Here is a 23,868-nt window from a genome sequence, read left to right as displayed (position 1 = left end):
TTAAGAAATAGAAAACATGTACCATGTTTCCATCGAGTTATAGAAACACGAGTGGAAGTTTGGGAGAACGAGAAATGCTGTGGGAACACGAGCCGCAGGCGAGTGTTTCCACAGCTTTTTCGAGTTCTACCAAACTTTCGCGAGTGTTTCTATAACTCGATAGAAACACGGAGAACATGTTTTCTATTTCTTTTAGAAAACACCGCGACGAAAAAAAGAAAAACAGCTTGTTTACCTTGATTATCAAAATGTAAATTCTCTTTTCTCGCGTCATCATTACGTCAACAGCTCGTGCTAGCTCTGTGTTTCTATCGAGTTATAGAAACACGATTTTTAACCAATCAGCGCGCGTATTTTCTTAGAGCTGTTTTCTAAAACTAATTATCAGTTTACATCACGAAGTTCAAGTTACGTACAAGATGGAAACATTCCACTGACTCTCGGTCACTAGTCTCCTTCGCAGCCGTTATTAGGGTCGTCACGCAACGCTCCTCCCCACTAACGGCCGTTAGTGGGGAGGAGCGTTACGTGACGACCCTAATAACGGCTGCGAAGGAGACTATCGGTCACAGGATTCAGTTAGAAAACCTCGATAGCTATTACACTTTAATGTTCTTAGCTTGATGAGGAATCTCTCGAAAGTGGATGGCTTTGTTGTTGTGTAGCAAAGTTTCTTGTAATGGAAGAAACCAAAATGAAAACGTTCAACAAACAGGGTGGTTCGGAATGACGGATGGAAAGATGGACGGATAAACAGCTGGACGGACTGACGGGCGGAAGAATGAAGAGATGGGTGGATGGATGGTCAAACTGATCCTTACGTAATTAGTGATGAAGATAACCAAATGTTTGAAGTCTAAATTACGCCAAATAGCTGTTATTGCAGTTGAGTCCGCGGTCAAATATTCTTTTGTTTTAAAAGGCATGCAAAAGAGGCGAAAGGGTCAATACAATGCAGAATTGACCCTTTCGCCTCGTTTGTGTGTCAAGCCGCTGATAACTGCAGTAACAGCTATTATGATCTACTGAAGAATTCCGTTTACAGACTCAAATTACCGAAACATATGACGGAGGTCCTTAAACGAAGTGCCTCCTACAATAGCATCTATTCACCATGAGTAGCTCCTTAGTGGTGTCAGATACGCATTGGTATTTCCCGTGTATTTATACGACTGAGTATCTTCCACAGGAGCACCTCCTAACTGAGTAGTCCCTTAGTGGTGTTACATAAGCAGGTCAGGGAGATGATTTCTTTTGTGTGTTCGGACATAAGTCTACTCAGTCTCGTAAAAGTTGAGAAGTAAAACTGTATAAGTGAATCGTATAGCAAGTACCTTCTAAACATAACGAACCATGATAACAGTAAACGACACCTTGCACAATGGCTTTTTTTAGCGGCCATCTTTTCCCATGTAAATTACTATGTAATCCTAAGTGGATGCGAGGTAATTTCAGGCAAAAATTGTCCGCGGTTGCCTCACATACATGTTGGATTACATTGTAATGCAACTGGGAAAAGGTAAACGTGAAATTAAACGCTATTCTGATATCATCTTGGTAATGCAGTTGTACCCTTTCGTACTAAACGTTTTGTCTTTTATTTTAAAAGTACTTAACAGTAATTAACAGCTGGACTTACATTGGACATCCACTATAGCAGCATTGGAGGTATCACTTCCAACCCTGTTCCTCGCCACACATCGGAATTCTCCACTGTCTGTCCTGCTCACATTAGTTATTGTCAACTGCTTCTTGTCGTCTGAGAAACTGATTCTGGGATTGTAGCTTGTATTCACAGGATATCCATTTATGTTCCATGATATTTCTGGAACTGGATTTCCACTGGCATTACAGGATAAGGACATGCTTTGCCCTTCTCTGATCGTGACTCCGATTGGGTGAGTGGTGATCGAAGGTTGCTCTGAAGAAACACAACAAAAAGAAGAGAAGAAATCAGTACACAACTATTCAGCGTAAGATTTCAATCGGGCAGTGACACAAGCAATTTGGAAGAAACTTCCGAGTTTCCAAAACAGGAATTGAGCCTATGACCTTTGACTCTCCTGTAACTCAATGATAGAGTGATAGGCGTGCAATTTTTTGTCCAAATCCTCATCGCTGATTAAGGTGGGTTCCTATAAACTTAAGTATAACATTCTTTCTTTTGACTTACAAAAGTTTGTTTAAAAAAATATATAATATATATTTGGCCAAGTTAAGGTGTGCGTAATCATTTCCTACCAGTTGATTGTCAAATTCGCAGCAATAAACTTTCGGTCAATGGACGCTTGAGGGTTTTATAGTTGCCTATCAATCGTGTGACGCTAGTTCCTTTCTTAAATATAAAAAGCGCTGTAGATTACCTCAAATCAAGGGTTGTCATTTGATATATTTATTAATTTATTTTACTTCGACAGTATACGCGAAACAGTGATTTCCATAAGTACTTGACATTTTCGTTCCCGCACAAAATTTCATTCAGACCTTGGTGTGGGATTAACAAAAGCAAGTCCTCACATGAAATCACCCTCCCTGTCCTGGTCACGATAATCCAGTTTCATATTTTAGGTTTCCCGGAAAAACAAAAGGTATACTGATAAACAACATTGAATAAAGAACACACAAATAAACACCTGAGTATTTCATTTCCCTTCGTTTAGTAAATTTAAACACACCTTGACTTATCATTGATGTCGTATCCGATGAATTACCAACATCATTAATAACAAGACAGGTGTAATTCCCAGCATCTTGTGGTATAGTTGCATTTATTAGCAGCTGCACTTGGCTTTGATTGTAATGAGGAACATCCGCTCGTGAGTCATTGATCTCCACACTAGAATTTCGAGCTATCACAGTTCCATCTTTTTCCCACTGCACTTCAGACACTGGTGGCAAAGCGTTATACTGACATGTCAGCAGGATTTGTTTGTCTACGACTGCGAACTGTTCTGGACCACCGATAATTGTTACGTTTGGGATAACTGCAATTGAAAGCAATCTATTAAGCAGCAATTCAGTTTTTTTAACGTAGAAGGGCTGGTGGAAATTAATCAGTGGGGGCACAATGCGAAAATGAGATGCTTGAAAGGGCTGGGAACTTTGTGTTATAATGACGGAATCTATGATAGTGCAAGGGTTTTGCCAACGCAACTAAAATCGCGTTTTTCAGGTCCAAAATATTCAAAATTTCCCCGGGTAAGATGTCTCCCGGAACCCTGCCCGGACTGATAATTTTTTACGAGATCAGGAGTACAATCGGGTTTCAAGCAAACAAGAATTTCCTGAGATGCATTAATTCAGTTAAGTAGAATGTACACCACTGTTGGAAAACAAACAAAAACGCGAAGCTAAAGAGATTTTTCGTCAGCGAATCGCGTGAAGTAACTTTGCTGGCTAATCTTTGTAGAGAAAACACAATCGACCTGGCCAACCTTTGTACAAGTAATTCCAGAAAAGTGGGATTCAAGGGAAAAAGAACCTTTTCAACTACAGTGACAGCATACTGATGACCTGTTCAGTTTTGACTGATAAACACAACAAAATGTAATTACACTGCACATTTAGTACAGCAACATTGGAAGTATCAATTCCAAGGCTGTTGCGTGCCACACATCGATATTCTCCGCTGTCTGTCCTGTTCACATTCGTTATTGTCAACTGCGTTTTGTCATCTTGAAGACCGATTCTCCTGCTTGCATTTACAGGGGATCCATTTCTGGTCCATGATATTGTTGGTACTGGATTTCCCGTAGCATTACAAGAAAAAGTCACATTTTCTCCTTCTATTTTTGTCTGGGCTTCTGGATAAACAATGAACTGAGGTAAATCTGTAAACACAAAAAATCAACAAACCATGTAAGAAATTAAAACCTGCTCCTTTGTACACAGCGGAAATATAGTTCTAAAGATGTTTTAGACGGAATATTTGTGATGTTATGTGCACCACTGTTCTGAAGCCGGCCGATATACTTTACAATGGTGTGTAAACATATTTACCATCGTGTTCAGGGCTATTATGAAAATTAGCTTTAAATGAACATACTGGTCATCAGTTTATTCTGCCATTTTAAACAAGGGGTAAACATGGTATGTTTCAAAGAGGTGCAGTCTTGTTTTCAGTCTTCAATACTTTTATCTAGAAATTCTCCCTTGGTATTTGCATTTCCTTTTAGAGAAATAATATGGAAAACTGAAAACGCGACTTGCCCTCGTACATCACAGCTAGATTCCTACAAAGTGATCGTTAAAAAAAAAAAAATTACATTGGATGTCCACTTTAGCAGCATTGGAGGTATCATTTCCAAGGCTGTTGTTCGCCACACATCGGTATTCTCCGCTGTCTGTCCTGTCCACATTCGTTATTGTAAACTGCTTTTTGTCATCTGCAAAACTGATTCTTGCGTTTTCCCTTGTTTCTACAGGAGATCCATCTCTGTTCCATGATACTGTTGGTACTGGATTTCCAGTGGCGTTACAAGATAACGTCAAGTTATCCCGTTCTGTTTTTGTCTGAGCTTTTGGTTGAACGGTGATCTTAGGTTGATCTACAAGTACAAAAAATATCCAGGTGCAAAATGAAACACAATAATAAAATGAAACACAATAATGAAATGAAGCCTCCAGAAAAGAGTTAATGCCATAGAAACCGGATAAACTCCGGCTGTATGGAACAGTTGACCCAACACAGACTTCACACTTATTGGACATTAAGTAACATACAGGTGGTAAGGTATAGTCTATATATAGTATATAATAAACGTCTCAGTTTCGTTTTCCTGCTGAGTAAGGTGGATAAAAAATATTCATCCAGTCGAACCTCCAGTTGCGACTACCTCTCGTAAGCGACCACCTCTCCGCAGTGACTAATTTTCCAAAATAGAAAAGTTCCAAATCAAATCACTTTATTTGGAACCTCTTGTAAGCGGCCACCTCTCGTAAGCGTCCACAACCACTTTTAGAGCTAAAAGTTTGAAATTTTCTTTTGTTTTTTAACCTCCCGTACGCGACCACTTAACAGATAATAGAGCGAAAATTTGATAATAAGGTGTTGTAACATTATCGCATTCCTCGGTAGTACAAGAGATGGAAATCTTCCTATTGATAATACCGAATTTTTTTCTCGGAATTGACTTTTCCCATAAATAAAACATTTAAAACGTTACCATATGCTAACGAGGCAAAATTTTAATCCAGTGTGGTCTAAGCTCTCGTGAGCGACCACCTCCCGTAAGCGACCACCTAGGCTTGACATTTTGGGTGGTCGCTTACGGGAGGTTCGACTGTACTTACGTATTGCACGATATGAAGCATTCAACACAAAACAAATGTGAGGATAAAAATTATTTTCTTTTTACAAATAGTCATCAATAAATTGTGATGTGACAAGTCGTTTTATAGCAGTTCTCCGGATCAAAATTTCGGCTCACTTGAATGTCGAAAGAAATTTGCACATACTTTGGTTCTGCATCACAACGCTTAGAAACGGTTTTTAAAAAACTTGCGCCGTTTTCTTGTCCAATCAGAAAGCAAAACTAGTCCTGGCGTACTCGCGTTAGCTCTCCGAGACAAGTTTTCGCTTGCCTAGCGCCGGCTTCTTGCACGTGATTCATGTTTCAATTTGTTCACCAGATTTTGTTTCTTTTGTTATTGGCCAGAGTGACTTGTTTGGATTTGGTTTTACGACTCTCACTTGAAAATCAACTTATCTGAGCTACGATCAAAGATTTGCTAGTCCTGGCTTATCTTTGAGTGTTTCATTAAACAGTAGTACATTCTGCCCAAAAACCCAGTAGGGAAGAACAGGCGACAGTTATCCAGCCTCTTCGATGTCGTGCAATTAAAACAACATTCCCCACTTACATTGAACGTCCAGTGAAGTAGTATTGGAGGTATCATTTCCAAGACTGTTGCTCGCCGCGCATCGATATTCTCCGCTGTCTGTCCTGCTCACATTCGTAATAATCAATTGCTGTTTTCTTTCTGAAAAACTGATCCTGGGATTGTCCCTTCTATCTACCGGAGTTCCATTTATAGTCCATGATATTGTCGGTACTGGATTGCCAGTAGTGTTACAAGATAAAGTCACGTTATCTCCTTCCGTGGTTGTCTTAACTTGAGGACGAGCAGTGATCTCAGGATGATCTGAGAAGAGATCGACACATACTATATCAGTAAGAAATTTAAAGCTAATCGGCACTCAAGGCGCAAAGTTTTGCAATGAGAGATCCGTGTACAGCTGATGTACGGTAGTGTTTCAGAAGTGTATACAGTAGCCCGGGGCAGTAAGACTGCCGCTGTTTGGTTTTTGCCTTTGAAGGACCTGCAGATGACTACACCGTAACCAATTTGCCCCCAAAAGAACGTCCAGTAATAGAGTCAAGCCGAACCTGAATCGTTCGATTGCTCTCCTTCGGGTCCGTCATTCCAACACAAATACACCAAAGTATTTTGGCACTAAAACACAAATGAATATTCGATAGTCGGACGCTTCTTTAATCGAACAAAATCCGAAGTTGAGTTTTCAATCGAACATGACGAACTTCTTAAAAAGTCATAACGGTAAAATCGAAAGTTAATTGTGCATCCAGGACACTCAATACAAATACTACTAACATTCATGTCACGAAAGACCAACAATAACCTCATCCGCTTCAACTTCAACAACGTCTTTAACCACTAGCAGGCACTTTGTTAATTCTTACACGTTTTTCTCTAAAAACATAAAACATCGGAAGAGCCAACTAGTCCGCCCAACTATTCCGCCCACAAGCAATAACTATGTTGTTTCCATGTTGATTTTCACCTCAAGAAAAATTATTGTTCGCCTTTATTCACCTTTATTGCTATTCTCTGTAAATTCAAAGAATGCTTGCTTTACTAAAAGTCTTGCTTGTTTTGCAGGTGTTGTGCAACGGCTTTGTGGCAAATGACCCCTTTAAGTTTTCGTAGATACGGTTTACTGTGAGGTTATAAGGACACTGATGGCGCTAATCATTACTATTTCAGCATACTGTATATTAATTATATTGTTGCCGATCTAAACATCCTGTCATTGTGGTCATTTTTTTACACATCAGAGCGCAGTTTTAACAGCGGTTGAACTCGTCCAGGACCAGTGCGACAACTGTTAGTAAAACTAGAAAGTTAGTTTCATTTGCTGTGCTCTTAGTGTTTTGTAATATTTTCTTACTGGCGCATCATATCGACTTTTCAGTTGTTTGCAACACACCGATCGAGTTCGGACGGTTCAACTGAGTTTAGAAAACAATCTCACAATAAAATTTCAACTGCGATTGTCGAGCCAATCGCAAAACAGTCGAACGAGGGGTAACCCGAAAACACTGACCCCCGGTCCGCGGACCCCACTACGGACCGGGTCCGCGGACCACCTATGGACCGGTCCACGGACTACTTTACATTTTGCAAATTCAACGTTCGTGGGGTTCAAGCTCGGGCGCACGTTGTATCATTACACATTGCCATTTCCTTTGCTGTGGTCATACTGTATATGAAAGGCAGTGAAAGTCTCCAGGAAGCCTCCAGGAAGCCTCCGGGAAACCTCGGAATTTGTGCTCTTTCCCCTCCACCATTTTGTTCAGCCCATTCTCACGTGGATTCGTGAACTCGTTCCAGGCTTCACAATTTGATCAGCACAGTTACAGAAACAAACAAGCTTGAACGACCTAAAAACTCATCTTCCATAGACAGATTGAGCCACGAATGTAATGTAACAATTTCCCTTCTTTTTGCCATCGGCATCTCCTTACGCTGAATAAAGCCTATAGGCTGTATTTTACGGGGGGGGGGGGGGGGAAGAAGGGTGTCAATTACATTTGCACAGTATAATACTCGAAAATTCGCCGAGACGAGTAATCTGTTAGACAACCCATGAGTGAAGTATTTATTTCTAATTAACCGCGCGGCCATGGGCCGAGCGCGGTTCTAGGTTTACCCGTGGTTTATTATTTTTTTAACCGCGCGGCCATGGGCCGAGCGCGGTTCATGGTTTACCCGTGGTTTTTTTTTTTTCGACTTCGGTGCGAGCAGACCCAAGCTTCCACTCGGCCAAATTTTGAGTCACGCAACCTGTGATGTTTACTCGCCAAAAGCTGTTGAAACAATAAATCTCATCTTTCGCGGGAATAAATTAAAAACCCAGCGCTCGTCAAAAATTATATTTTTTCACCAGAAATTTAGCGCGGAACATATACATATTTATATTTGTTTGAATCGTCGATGAAATGACCTTTTCCGGATATTTTTTCCTTCGGGGTCAACGGAAACCTCAGATTACAAAATCACGCCGAACCCACATGTTGCAAAAAAATCTCTTCAAAACCCTGACTTCGAAGCGATATAACACTTCAGCGTTAATAGCTACCACACATCGGCAGGCGGTAAATCTATTCCTTAACAATCCAGCTTTATCGTGTTAAAATTTCAGCGAAATCGAACAAAATCAGAATTAATTAGAATTTTTTTGTGACCTCACTTCCCAGACTTGTCCTAACAAAGGAAGCAACGGTCGCCCATAGCAACCGAAAAACACGAACATGACAAAGCCGACGTTTCGGCCAAAAAACTCCACAATTATCGCCTGAGAGTTTAAACTTGAATGGGAACATCTTTTTCGAACCTTTTTCAACTGATTTAGACGAAAGACTGGCCTCGGCGGGCTACAAAAACGACAAAGAGAAAAAACAGAACAAGACAGCAGAACAAGCCGATAATATTTCATCGGACGGCTTTCGGCACGAAAACGAAAATACAGCTTACTTCTGGATAAATTCAGCCTTAGAAGCCAGCAACCGGTCCCAAATTACTTTCTGTATCCTTACAAATGTCCTGATTTCCATCTCCGAAAGATTTTGCCCCAATTTTGAGCAAATAAACATTTTGCCGGCGGCGACCGCCATTACGGTGGCTTGCATACTAAATTAGCTAACTTAACAAAATTCTCCCGAGGGGGGGGATACGACAAATTTGGTGAGAATCAAAAGTAACGCCAATTTTCTGTCACGTTTTCAATCTGTGGTCACTGGAGTGACCAAAATCGATACATCGGTCGGGATAGGGTTTTTTTATGACTTGTGTGACTACTTTGCTAGCCCTTTACTCGTGGAAAACACCAATTAAATTTAATCATGACTTTTAAGAAAGAAAGCTGTTGTTAATAGTGTTATTATTGTGTCGTTGATATCGTTCATGCCCATACATATCCCGAAGAAAGTTCTAGAGAGATCGGAGATTTGTCAACGGCTACCACTGATGGTGCAATAATACAGTTTGTGTTGATCAAGTGATGTGATGTCTACAGTAAGAAAAGAATCATCAATGACTGCTTTGGAATGTGCACTGCGTTCCGACGGTAGTGCTAAGCGAACAGTTAAATTTTAAAAGCGCGGTTATAAGATCTAACAGATCTTCTTGTTTTATATTTTTTTTGTCGGTGGCCAGACGCAGACCTCCGCTCTGCCAAACTTTGAGTCACGCAACGTGTGATGTTTTTCCGCCAGAAGCTGTTAAAACATAAACACACGAACAATTTTACGGATATTGTTTTCTTTTTTGTGGGTAAAATATATTTTCTTTTCGCTTTATCAAAGCGTTGGATTTAAAGGGAATAATAAATACGCTGAAAAAAGGTATTACGTCAGCCATGGAATGCGCTGACGTTGCAGCTTTCACTTTCGCTACGTGACAAATAAGATCGTGTTTACTTTGCAAGTTTATTTCGGCAGAAGCGACGGTCATTAATTTATTTGTAATTTTGCGAGTATTTCTTGCGGTTTTAGGCAAATGAAGTAAATCCTTTGACTGTTTCATCGCAGCGAGTTCATAGATCGGAAAGAAAATTAAATGTTTGGAAGCCAAGCAAAGAACGTGTCAGAACGTGCAAAGATTACGTCATTGATAGGGACATAACCACCGTACTAAAGATAGCCGTAGATAACGCAATTCTTGAATTATGTGACTCGTGTGACTTCTTTGCTAACCCTTAACTCAAGGGAAAAAAACAATTAAATTTAATCGTGACTTTAAAGAAAGAAAGCGGTTTGTAATAGTGTTCGTATCTTCATGCCCATACATATCCCGAAGAAAGTTCCAGATTAAGACTATTACGTCATCGGAGATGTCACAACGGCTACGACTGATGGTGCGATAATAGAGTTTATGTTGATCAAGTGCTGTGATGTCTACAGTAATCAATGAATCATCAAAGATTGCTTTGGAATATGCACTGCGTTGCGACTGTAGTACTAAGAAAACAGTTAAATTTTAAACGCGCGGTTATAAGATCTAACAGATCTTCTTGTTTTTTTTCGACTTCGGTGCGAGCAGACCCAAGCTTCCACTCGGCCAAATTTTGAGTCACGCAACCTGTGATGTTTACTCGCCAAAAGCTGTTGAAACAATAAATCTCATCTTTCGCGGGAATAAATTAAAAACCCAGCGCTCGTCAAAAATTATATTTTTTCACCAGAAATTTAGCTCGGAACATATACATATTTATATTTGTTTGAATCGTCGATGAAATGACCTTTTCCGGATATTTTTTCCTTCGGGGTCAACCGAAACCTCAGATTACAAAATCACGCCGAACCCACATGTTGCAAAAAAATCTCTTCAAAACCCTGACTTCGAAGCGATATAACACTTCAGCGTTAATAGCTACCACACATCGGCAGGCGGTAAATCTATTCGTTAACAATCCAACTTTATCGTGTTAAAATTTCAGCGAAATCGAACAAAACCAGAATTAATTAGAATTTTTTTGTGACCTCACTTCTCAGACTTGTCGTAACAAAGGAAGCAACGGTCGCCCATAGCAACCGAAAAACACGAACATAACAAAGCCGAATGTTTCGGCCAAAAAACTCCACAATTATCGCCTGAGAGTTTAAACTTGAATGGGAACATCTTTTTCGAACCTTTTTCAACTGATTTAGACGAAAGACTGGCCTCGGCGGGCTACAAAAACGACAAAGAGAAAAAACAGAACAAGACAGCAGAACAAGCCGATAATATTTCATCGCGTGGCTTTCGACACGAAAACGAAAATACAGCTTACTTCTGGATAAATTCAGCCTTAGAAGCCAGCAACCGGTCCCAAATTACTTTCTGTATCCTTACAAATGTCCTGATTTCCATCTCCGAAAGATTTTGCCCCAATTTTGAGCAAATAAACATTTCGCCGGCGGCGGCCGCCATTACGGTGGCTTGCATACTAAATTAGCTAACTTAACAAAATTCTCCCGAGGGGGGGGATACGACAAATTTGGTGAGAATCAAAAGTAACGCCAATTTTCTGTCACGTTTTCAATCTGTGGTCACTGGAGTGACCAAAATCGATACATCGGTCGGGATAGGGTTTTTTTATGACTTGTGTGACTACTTTGCTAGCCCTTTACTCGTGGAAAACACCAATTAAATTTAATCATGACTTTTAAGAAAGAAAGCTGTTGTTAATAGTGTTATTATTGTGTCGTTGATATCGTTCATGCCCATACATATCCCGAAAAAAGTTCTAGATTAAGACCATTAAGTCATCGGAGATTTGTCAAAGGCTACCACTGATGGTGCAATAATACAGTTTGTGTTGATCAAGTGATGTGATGTCTACAGTAAGAAAAGAATCATCAATGACTGCTTTGGAATGTGCACTGCGTTCCGACGGTAGTGCTAAGCGAACAGTTAAATTTTAAAAGCGCGGTTATAAGATCTAACAGATCTTCTTGTTTTTATTATATTTTTGGGGAGTGGTCCGTAGAGGGGGTCCGTAGGGGTAGTCCGTGGACCGGTCCATAGGTACTCCGCGGACCCGGTCCGTAGTGGGGGTCCGCGGACCGGGGGTCAGTGTTTTCGGGTTACCCGTCGAACGAGTGGAGTTCCATTGATTTTTCGCTCGGTTTAGTTCGATTGATCCATACCGTCCGTTCCCTACTTTTATGCACATTTGTTGGGAACGTGAACGCCAGAATACAGCATGATTGATCACATTCAACAGATGTCCTAAAACTAATAAGTCAACTCGGAGGAAACTGAAAAAAAAAAAAAGGGTTGTGCAATATAAATAAACTAATACGATTAAAAAAAAATGCTTGTCAATCCATTAAATTTGACATATCCTTAAAAAAGTTTTCTGTCTGTTTACACATCTTAACAAAGCGAAGAGGTGAAACGGTTTTTCAATCCGTACGGTTTGTACGGATCTTCCAGACAGTTTTCAGTCCATATACGATCGGAAAATTACATCTCATTAAAACGGGACTACTACAGTTGAATAGCACTGACATCACACATGTACTTACGTTGTACATCTAACTTAGCAGCATTAGAAGTCTCATTTCCAACACCGTTTTCCGCCACACATCGGTATTCTCCGCTGTCTCTCCTGCTCACACTCGTTATTGTCAACTCCTTTTTGTCCACTGAAAATCCTATCCTGGAAGAATTGTCATTGGTATCTACAGGAGATCCATTTCTGGTCCATGATATTGATGGTACTGGATTTCCAATGGCGTCACAACTGAATGTCACGTTATCTCCTTCCGTTTTCGTTTCATTCAGTGGATGGGCAGTAATCTCAGGTTTATCTGTAATAATTGAACGATTCACTTAGCAAATAACATTATAGCAATCTACAGAAAAAAAAAAAAGCTGTAAAAGTGTTAATTAACTTGTAATCGGTAATAGTAGCATAATGTTATTACGGAATCTCCCTATAACGGACGCCAAATCGCAGTCCCGAGGGTGTCCATTAAAAAAAAAAAAAAAAGAATTGACTGTAAGAAAAAAGAATTGGCCGTAAGAAATGGGTTAGTCTAGACGAAAGGGAACGAAAGTAAATTACAAATTAAATTAAATGTCTGTAACTTGCGAAAAAGGACCTTGATAGCTACAGTAACTGCTACAGTTTTTGAACTGACTGGTTTCGTTTAAGGACGCAACCTTACTGCGCACGCAAATTCACACGCCACGTCATGCACGAGAGCGCGCGCTAAGTAATAAAATGAAGAATGTTAGGGCAGATGGCCATTGCTATAGCTTTGCCTGGATCTTGGATGTTCGGTGACCCCTATTTTTCTTTCCATGGAAAATTTTCTCTTTAACAAATCGAACGTGGTTTAGCGTTGTCTGTACTCTTATCGACAACGGGTATGCGTCATCACAGTGGTCAAAATGTTGTGTACTCACGAGGCGCAGCCGAGTGAGTCCACAACAAATTTTGACCACTGTGATGACGCATATCGTCATAGCAATTGTGGTAAAAACCGATTTTCAACGTTTAGCGAAAAATTGAAGAAAATCTATCGACAAGAAGTTTGCACCATCGAATTCCGTTCTTTTTAGCACTTCGTTTATTTGTGGGGTAGTTTTCCACACGCTTTATCTCTGAAACGAAGTCGGTGATCCCCATTTTTTTTTGCACTTCTGACACAAGTAACTCATTATCTGACTGCATAAAAATTTCAAAAAAATCTATCGACTGGAAATTTTAGATAAAACAACAGACTGTACTTACATTGAACATCCAGTGTAGCAACATTGGATGTATCGTTTCCAAAACTGTTCCTCGCGACACATCGGTATTCTCCGCTGTCTGTCCTGTTCACGTCCGTTATTTTTAACTGCTTTTTGTCTTCTAAAAAACTGATCCTGGAATTGATAGTTTTATTTACAGGAGATCCATTTCTGGTCCACGATATTGTTGGTACTGGATTTCCAATAGCGTTGCAAGAGAAAATCACGGTACTTCCTTCTGTTTTCGTGTCATTCTGAAGATGTGCAGTGATCGTAGGTGCATCTGATAAAAATTTAACCAATCATATTACAAATTTAAACTTATCGCAAATTTTTACGTCTCGTTACTTAAACGGGGTCACTACTTTTGGAACTCTGAGGTTAGGGGATTGTAAGTAAATACTATAGTGATGAACTCCCAAAGTGGCGAAGTGGTAAACAGAAACAACAACATATCTCGTACAGAAATAACTGGGACCAGCTGCTAATACCCCTATGCTCTCTACTGAGTTTCTACAAACCTTCAAAAACAATTTATTCCCGCACTAAATGCATTTCATAATCCAACACATGAGTATCGTATGAGTATCGTACTTGTCCTGACATCAAAGTTTCCGCACTGAAAAGAAACACTCAACTTACATTGTATGTCCAAGTTAGCAGCATCGGATGTATCATTTCCAAGTTCGTTGCTCGCCACACATCGGTATTCTCCGCTGTCTGTCCTGTTCACATTTATTATAGTAAACTCCTTTTTGTCTTCTGAAAAACTGATCCTGGAATTGATAGTTGTATTTATAGGAGATCCATCTCTGGTCCATGATATTGTTGCTATTGGATTTGCAGTAGCGTTACAAGATAACGTCACGTTATCTCCTTCTGTTTTTTCAGCACCCTGAGGATGGGCAGTGATCTCAGGTTTATCTGTAACAATTAAACAATCCATTTAGTAAAACGGAGGGAATCCAGCCTGTGCAAAAGTGTACCATAAATGCAATATGAAGGAGAATGTTAATATGGAAAAAAAAAATTCAAATAAGGATTTGTTGGCAACAGTCGTTTAAATACGGTAAATTCAAAGTGGTAGTTCATCATGCCATGAGCATAATTATCGGATTGTAAAATGGTATTTGTTTTGTTTGCTAAGCTTTGGTTGTTTTAGCCGTTGTTTGGTCAAAAACGAAAGATGAATAAATACACCCTAAATTGTGTGTGACTCGGCAAAAAGAAACCTCTCATCAGTTTATTTATTTTTGACTTATTTTGCTCATACCAAAAAATCGAAGTGAAGCGAATTAATTTATCCTAACTACGCCGAATGAGTTTTGTTTTCAAGCCTGATGTAATTTTAGAGTTAAACGAAATTAAATTTACGAATTTCTAAAGGGTAAGGCGAGCCTTGTCGACTTCAATATCAGTTTTGGATCTGTTTTGTTAGGATAGCAACACATCGTACTCACATTGGATGTCCACAGAAGAAACATTGGAGGTATCGTTTCCAAGGCTGTTCCTCGCCACACATCGATAATCTCCGCTGTCTCTCCTGTTCACATTCATTATTGTCAACTGCTTCTTGTCTGCCGAAAAACTGATCCTGGAATTGACGTTTGCATCTATAAGAGATCTATCTCTGGTCCATGATATTGTTGGTACTGGATTTCCCGTCACGTTACAAGATAAAGTCAGGTTATCGCCTTCTGTTTTTGTGTCACTTACAGGATGTACAGTGATCTTAGAATGATCTATAAATAGACATCAAAAAACAGAGTAAACAGTTAAAAAGTCAACATTATATTCCACTGAAAGAGGATCTATGAGACCCCGACGGTTTCAGTTGGCCGGAATGGTTTTCAATAAATCAATACTGAACGTTTCGGCTAGTCGACACCAATTTGACAAAACTGGCGTTACAACAATTTTCAGTTGAGTGTCGTAAAACCAAAACCACGGTAGTCACTGGCTTATCACAAAGTACACAGGCAAACCAGTGAACCAATCACAACTCAAAGCAAATTCATGTAGAGGACACAAAGCGAGATTGGACGACAAAGTGGGGAGAGTTTTAAAGCCAATCGCTGAACATGGTAATGCAAAAAAAAAAAAGCAACTGTGAGTTACAGTAATGCGCTATCCAAAGCTGAAGTCGATGCTGACTAAAAAGATATGTGATATTTATAACTATAATCTTGTAAATTCTTTTAGTTGTTTACAGTAGTAGAAATAAACTGTTGTTGTTGTTGTTGTTGTTGTTGTTGATAAGACATCCATATACCTTGACTGTCCTTATTCAGTTGAATAAGGTCCCTAAAGTAAGGCCAATAAAATTAGGTCGCTTATATTATGAAATGTCTCATTACAAAGTTTTAGTTAAACTCGACTCTGGTTTAAGTAAGGTTTTTACGAGTCTTGATTAATATAATTATACACCATGGAACTAATATGACTCAAAATAATCAGGTTCACAACCAAGAAGATCCCGTAAGTGTTCATACATATCTCACAAGGCCGAAAGGTTGGATAAATTCCGTTCACAACCATATCGCTGTGCTAAAGATCCAATTTTGCGCTAAACCGAAATACCATGATCACTTAAAAAGTCTCGCCTTCCTTATGGATCAAAATTATATCAAAAAAAAATTCTCGCATCTGATTGGCTATCAACAGGCCCGATTTGTATTTGGACAAATATAATTGGACGGTGCGCGTCATTTTGCACGCGCTGCTCCGTTTGCGTTTTTACATATGTAATTGAATAGGTTCCTTTCTCTTTTTTCTGAGTCAAAAACAAACTCAAATGTTATCATTTTATTTATCATATATTATAAGAGTTATGGTTATCAAATTTTGTTGTATCATACTCGTGATTAAACAAATTGAATACTCGCATCATAATCGTCCGATTTTTTTCACCGCTTGACCGTATGATTACAGACCGGTTAGGAATGAGTATAATGATAGCAGCAACAACCAAAACTCAATTTAAAATGCCAAAGTCATTCCTTTTTCCACGAAGTAGTCAAGTAACTACATAGGGACGTAAGCCACGTCAAGAAAGCGCCGCATCGAAGCTCAGGAATTTCAAATAAGTGCTGCGTTGTTGTTTAGGTGCGGCGCTCAATGCGGCGCTCAATTAGGTGGCGACGCTTTTTCGAGTAAAGATGAGAAACCTGATGGATAACAACAAGAACTGTACTTACACTGTACGTCCAATAAAGCAGCACTGGAGGTTTCATTACCAAGGATGTTGCTCGCCACGCATCGATATTCTCCGCTGTCTCTCCTGCTCACATTCGTTATAGTTAACTGCTTTTTGTCAAGTGACAAACTGATGCTGGTGAAATTGTCATTTGTGTCTAAAGGAGATCCATCTGTAGTCCATGATATTGTCGGTACTGGATTTCCATCAACCTTACAACTGAAAGTCACGTTATCTCCTTCCAGTTTTGTTTCTTTCTTTGGATGAATAGTGATCTCGGGTTTATCTGTAATACCAGCAAAATATATTCAGCAAATCACAAAGAATGATTGGGAGAATGCGATCAACGAGGTGTATTGTCAGTGCAGTATATAGAATAACACTCCGCAAGGAAGTTCAAGTAAAGACCAACCTTTTCCTTTCCAACAACTGAGGAGCTACGATGAACAACTGGCAAATTCGTTCATTTTCGCTGCAACTATAAATGAGCTTTTCCATTCAAGGAAATTCCAAATATTTTCCTTTATAAATTTTACCAGAAAATAAACTTCATGCAAAATCGGAAGCCGGAAAAGGGGGTTTGCCGACAGCAATTTCACGGTAACAGTTTTCAAGCTGTTTGTTTTTAATTAATTAAAACAGCGCTTCCTACTTACATTGGACATCCAGTCTAGCAACATCATATGTACCATTTCCAAGACTGTTGTTCGCCTTACATCGGTATTTTCCGCTGTCTGTCCTGCTTAGATTGGTTATTGTCAAATGTTTTTGGTTTCCTGAAAAACTGATCCTGGAATTGTTAATAGTTGTATCTATAGGAGATCCATTTATGAACCACGATATTGCTGGTACCGGATTTCCAGTAGCGTTACATGATAAAGTGACGTTATCGCCCTCTGGTTTTGTAACATTCTGTGAATAAGCAGTGAACTCAGGCGGATCTGTAGATAAACAACGGCAAACTCAGTTTTGTAGAAAGTTTGGATCCTTATTGGAGATCTGTAAACTGTGCAAAAGTAGTCAAAATGAGCATCATTAATATGACCAGTTTAAGCCTGAGGTTTCGCTGTGATCCTTTTCCTGTAAAAGTTTATATTATATCGTTAATACCAAAGAAAGACAAAGACAAAAAATACCTCAAAAATTGGAGACCAATCTCCCTATTGAACAACGACCATTAAATTGTCACAAAGGCTTTAGCTTTACGCCTGGAAAAAGTCTTATCCACGATTATTAGCCCGAGTCAAATAGGATACGTAATGGGAAGATATATAGGTGAGAGTATCAGAATCATAACGGACATGATTTCCTTTACCAAAAAGAAAAACATTCCAGGCATCACGGTCTCTCTTGATTTTGAAAAAGCTTTCGATTCTATTGAATGGAGCTACCTTCAAAAATGCCTCGAAGTTTTTAACTTTGGTCCTCAATCACGACAATGGATCACAGTCTTATATAATAACATATCAAGTTGTGTTTTGAACAATGGCTTTGCCACCAAACATTTTAATCCAAGCAGAGGTGTCAGGCAGGGTTGCCCACTCTATGGTATCTTGTTTGTTATTGGTGTAGAAATTTTAAGCACTGCAATTAAACGCTCAAGGGAAATAGAAGGTATTCAAATCGAAAACTGTTTTTGTTAAAGATATTCGGTCTGCTAATAAGCTCTTTGATCTGCTGCAACAATTTGATAACTGTTCTGGTCTCCGAATAAATCTAAAATTAAGTGATGAGCCTGCCTACGCCTTGGGTGTATATTTTTCATATGATGAAGAACTTGCCGCTAAAAAAAAACTTCTTTGAAAAGTTGCCTAAACTTGAAATGACCCTGAACATTTGGTCGTCTCGAGACATATCTATATATGGAAGAGTAAATTTAGTCAAAACTTTGGCAATATCCAAACTAACTTTTATCTGCAGCGTGTTAGACACTCCAAAAGGGTTTACCGATGAATTAAATAACATAATATTCGATTACATATGGAAGTACAAGAATGATCCAAAACTTAAAAAACGACTATGGTCAAAAATATGAAGGAGGGAGGACTTAACATGCTAGATCTTACGTTATTTGATAAAGCGTTAAAGATAGTCTGGGTAAAGCGCCTGTGCGATAAGGATAAAAGACCATGGAAATTTATCCCACTCTCCTTACTTTCCAATGTTGGCGGCAACCTTCTTTTCCGGTGTAACTATGACATTCAATATCTACCCTGGAATGAAAACTTACCAAAATGCTATCGAGATATAAGTTACCACGGCAGAAAATTAATAGCACTAACCCGATAACAAAAGGAGACGTGTTAACTCAAATAATTTGGAATAATCAGTTTATTCGGGTAAACAAGTTATCTGTTTTTTTTCCTAGTTGGAAGAAAGTCGGCATGGTAAATCTCTTGTGCATTTTCGACAACGAAAGTAACACCTTGATGACTTTTACATCCTTCATGCAGAAATACAACGTCAAGAGTAATTTTCTACGGTATTACAGCCTTCTATCTGCAATACCACAGGAGTGGAAATCTATGCTAAAGCAGGAATATCTTCTACCGTCAATTGAATACGTACCACTTGCAATCGAAAAGCTCACATGCAAAACAATACTTTACTCAATCACCAGCACTTCCTTCTTCCAACTGCGGAGAGAAGACTCATTGAACGCGGCTTTATCTTTCAAGAAAGACAAAAAAATCTACTCACTTCCTTTTCGTGTCACAAATGAGGTAAAATTATCCGCATTTCAATATAAAACAGTTCATAATATCCTGTATACAAATAAAATTTTGTACAAGATGAAAAAGAAGCAGCAACCCGATTGTCCTTATTGCCATGACATTGATCAGACACCACTCCATTTATTTGTGGAATGTCCAATTGCAAAATCCTTTTGAAATAAATTGACAATGTGGTACAACGCTACATGTAGACTGAGGAAACAGTGCTTTGGAGCAAAACGAAGATATATATGGTGTTTTGAAATACACATCGTCCGGTTTAACCCTAAATCACCTGATCATAATTGGAAAATATTTTCTTTACATTAACGCAGTACAAGATGAAAAAAGACCCCAGTTCACAGATAGTGTAACCCTGGTCAACGAAAAAAATTGAATTAGAAAAATACATTGCGATTACGACAAATAAATTACTTTCTTTTACTGAAAAAATGGTCCAACTTTTTAAACAATTAATTATTGGAGGCTAGCGGTGCAAATGTAAATTAAATTTACCAATTTGTATTGTATCGTAGTATTAGTATTGTTCTTAGTAGCGTTCAAAGTATCGTTTTTTTTTAGTAATATCGCATTGTAAGTAGTTTCGTATTTCTTTAAGTCGTTTTAGTACCTTATTGTAAATAGTTTAAGTATCACTTCATAAGTAGTATAGGTTAAGTAGTGTGTTGTAATTTGTTGTGCTTGAAATAAATAAATAAATAAATAAATAAAATAAAAAGTTTATGTATGGTGCTTTTGGGAGAAGTGAGTTTAGCACCAACACTGTCCTGTCATCACAAATTTGATAAAACCGATTGAAATGATAAATCATACTTATTGGGCCCAAATTTGATGTTTTCTCCCACACCTTTCTAACATGGAAGAAAACAGATTTTAAAAATTCAGAGGACCCTGCACTTTTTCACGGTAGAATTAAACACGTTTTCATAGCCTTCAAGAATCATCTTCTTCTTGTCTCATCCAAAAGTATCGGCACAAGCAACCCAATCACATGTTTAAAAACCTTTTGCAAAAAAGATTGACCACAATATTCCATAATGGATAAACCGATTGTCTATAACATTCAGTTCTACAGTAAGCATATAAAAGCTTCGACGCTAAGGACAATGTATAAATCAAAGACGTTTCAAACAACAACGTTCTTACATTGTACGTCAAGTGAAGCAGCACTGGATGTAGCATTTCCAATGATGTTGCTTGCCACACATCGGTATTCTCCGCTGTCTGTCCTTCTAACATTTGTTATTTCCAAATCCTTGTTGTCTGATGAAATACTGATCCTGGAATTATTACTTGTCTCTATGGGAGATCCATTTCTGGTCCATGATATTGCTAGTCCTGGAAAACCCTCGGCGTCACAAGATAAAGTCACGTCATCTCCTTCTTTTTTTGGCCCAGTTTCTGGATGATCAGTAATCTTTGGTGGATCTGTAACAATAATATCTTAGCAAATAGCCCAAAGAAAATACGCGCGCTGATTGGTTTAAAATCGTGTTTCTATTTAACAATTTCTATCGAGGAAGTGTCAAACTTGTGAATTTTATTTGGTGTACAGGGCGAAACGTTCGCCACACATGGTCGTAATAGTGCCCCTTTACTAGTGCGGCTAGTTTTCGATACAAGAGACAAATTGCATCTAAACGGGAGTTCGTTGAAAAGAAAATAATCAGTATCCTTTGATGTGGAGCGTGACGGATGGAATACGTTTATTTCTGTCCTCGTATTGAGGTAAATCTCGTCATCACTTTGTCAAAGTACTCTGTGGATCAACTCGGCAACGGCCGGTGGACCCACACTTATTTCGACAATATTACAACGAAATTTATCATCAATAAGATAACTAACGCATAAAGCTGGCGTGGATTTGTTCATTGCCGTTTGTTGAAATGTCATACTGGGTAACACCAACTAAGAAGATTATAAATTTCGCATGTAAAGGCTGCTGAGTAGGATTGATCTCTCTAAAAAAACACGCTATCTTGTCGTCTTTTCACCTAAAATATTCGAAAAGGGTACTATAGTTATTATAAGTGACAGGCTCAAACCGTTCCCCATGCAAAGCATATACACCCTGTTTGAGCGCACTTGATTTTCACTCATCCGCACACACTCAGGAAAAAAAAAAACACTCACGAAAACAATGAGGCAAAACCAAAAAATATTTATATGAGTAATGCGTAAATCGTTTTCTTTGTGTTATTGTACTTACACTCTACTGAAATCTCCACAGGACTCTTAGCCCTTTCTTTGTCTTCGCTGATTATGGTCAACGTGTAGGTTGTACTGTCTGTCCTGTTTACTTTGAGGAACGTGACCGATGTATACGTATTTGTTACATTCGCTTGTAAACGACCTCTGTATGCAGGAGCTATATATGGCACTACGTCAGTAGCTAACTTGTCTACTATGTCGTATATGTCAGTATTTCCAAAGACAAGCTGACGGAATGATCCACTTCCAAAGTTATACCTCCATTCCAGAGTAATGTTGTTACCCTCTGTGACAAGAAATGGTTTACGAGGTTCCTCTGTGAAGGATGGCGCACTGTCTGAGGAGAAAGGACAAACTTGTTTCCTTAAGAGAGCACCTCAATAGTTAAAGAGCCCTTACTGAAGACTTGTGGTCAGCAAGTTTTCGTGTGGGACACAGATATGTTGGGCCACAGATTTGAGATGTCTTTTACAAGACAAGGATTTGGGTTGGATTATTTCTATTTAGAAAATAGCCCAAAGAAATATGCGCGCTGACTGGTTAAAAATCGTGTTTCTATTTAGCCCGCGATCAGGCTCTTCGTGGGAAAGAGAGTTGCCACGCGAAGAGCTTGCTCGCCGGCTAGTTTATATTTGAACCATTAGATTATGAGCTCGAGATTCCTATTTAAACAATTGTTCACCACTAAGTTTTCTTCCGCGCGCCCGCCAGTTCAAAATTCATATTGAATTATTTTCAACGTTTTTAGATGAAAGCCGTGAAAGGTTATTAATCTATCCCGACCGATGGATGAATTTTGGTCACTCCAGTAGCCATAGATTGAACACGTGACAGAAAATTGGCGTTACTTTCGATTCTCACCAAATTTGGACAGTGGGATGATCTCATCATTAGCCAATTACAGGCCATTTTTCAGCTCTTTTCGTCATATCCCCACCTCGGGAGAGTTTTGTCAAGTTAGCTAATTTAGTATGCAAGCCACCGTAATGGCGTTCGCCACCGGCGAAATGTTTATTTGCTCAAAATTGGGGCAAAATCTTTCGGAGATGGAAGTCAGGACATTTGTAAGGATACAGACAGTAATTTGGGACCAGTTGCTGGCTTCTAAGGCTGAATTTATCCAGAGTAAGCTGTATTTTCGTTTTCGTGTCGAAAGCCACGCGGTGAAATATTATCGGCTTGTTATGCTGTCCTGTTCTGTTTTTTCTCTTGGTCTTTTTTGTAGCCCGCCGAGGCCATTCTTTCGTCTAAATCAGTTGACAAAAGTTCGAAAAAGATGTTCCCATTCACGTTTAAGCTCTCAGGCGATAATTCTGGAGTTTTTTGGCCGAAACGTCGGCTTTGTTATGTTCGTGTTGTCGGTTGCTATGGGCGACCGTGGCTTCCTCTGTTAGGTCAAGTCTGGGGAGTGAGGTCACTAAAAAAATTCTAATTAATTCTGGTTTTGTTCGATTTCGCTGAAATTTTAACACGATAAAGCTGGATTGCCAAGGAATAGATTTACCTTCTGCCGATGTGTGGTAGCTATTAACGCTAAAGTGATATATCGCTTCGAAGTCGGGGTTTTGAAGAGATTTTTTTTGCAACGTGTGGGTTCGGCGTGATTTTGTAATCGGAGGTTTTTGTTGACCCCGAAGGAAAAATATCCGGAAAAGGTCATTTCATCGACGATTCAAACGAATATAAATATGTATATGAAAGGGCCTTGATAGCACAAGCGTTGTAAATATTTTTAAAAACACAACAACGCTTTTCAGTTTTCGGAACATGTTTCGATGTTTCAAACATCATCATCAGCCATAAAGAATATATAAAGTTTACAGAAAGATCATTATTATATATGTAACAGCCTATACAATGAAATGCAAACTTATTTAAACTAACCAATAAAAATTTGAAAAGAACAATAGTGAAAAACCACTAAGCTGAAATAGATACATTTAAAAGTGTAACGATAAATTGACATGCTCAACTTGTTTGTTGAGTTCTGGATTTAACCGTTCAATATGAAAACTCTCCTTGATTTTAAGTTGTGAGAAAGTCTTAGCAAAATCAATAATTTTAAAACTGGAGGCATCACAGTTGTCTCAACAATGCTTAGAACAATTGAGATGTTTAAAAACATGGGAATTTTTGTCCCGAAAAAGATGTTCATTAACACGTGTGTGAAAATGCCTATTGGTTTCACCAATATAACGA

At 38.9% G+C, this 23,868-nt stretch overlaps 1 protein-coding gene across 1 annotated transcript in view; it reads right to left on the bottom strand.

Annotated features, from left to right (window-relative positions):
- The window catches only part of LOC145467656 (uncharacterized), a 107,871-nt gene that overhangs the window by 79,199 nt on the left and 4,804 nt on the right, over window positions 1–23,868 (bottom strand). Inside the window, exons 2-14 of the mRNA XM_081451237.1 lie at window positions 21,668–22,006; window positions 20,605–20,886; window positions 17,380–17,664; window positions 16,725–17,009; window positions 14,988–15,269; window positions 14,170–14,451; window positions 13,529–13,810; window positions 12,315–12,599; window positions 5,863–6,144; window positions 4,266–4,547; window positions 3,555–3,830; window positions 2,676–2,984; window positions 1,640–1,921 (exon numbers count right to left, since the gene is read on the bottom strand). Of these exons, the coding sequence (XP_081307363.1) occupies window positions 1,640–1,921; window positions 2,676–2,984; window positions 3,555–3,830; window positions 4,266–4,547; window positions 5,863–6,144; window positions 12,315–12,599; window positions 13,529–13,810; window positions 14,170–14,451; window positions 14,988–15,269; window positions 16,725–17,009; window positions 17,380–17,664; window positions 20,605–20,886; window positions 21,668–22,006 (3,753 nt within the window). The remainder of the gene's footprint in view (window positions 1–1,639; window positions 1,922–2,675; window positions 2,985–3,554; window positions 3,831–4,265; window positions 4,548–5,862; window positions 6,145–12,314; window positions 12,600–13,528; window positions 13,811–14,169; window positions 14,452–14,987; window positions 15,270–16,724; window positions 17,010–17,379; window positions 17,665–20,604; window positions 20,887–21,667; window positions 22,007–23,868) is intronic.

This window comes from Orbicella franksi, chromosome 14 (genome assembly GCF_964199315.1).
Source record: "Orbicella franksi chromosome 14, jaOrbFran1.1, whole genome shotgun sequence".
Lineage (NCBI taxonomy): Eukaryota > Metazoa > Cnidaria > Anthozoa > Scleractinia > Merulinidae > Orbicella > Orbicella franksi.
Note: the sequence above shows the minus strand (reverse complement) of the source record. Positions and strands in the feature narration are given on the sequence as shown.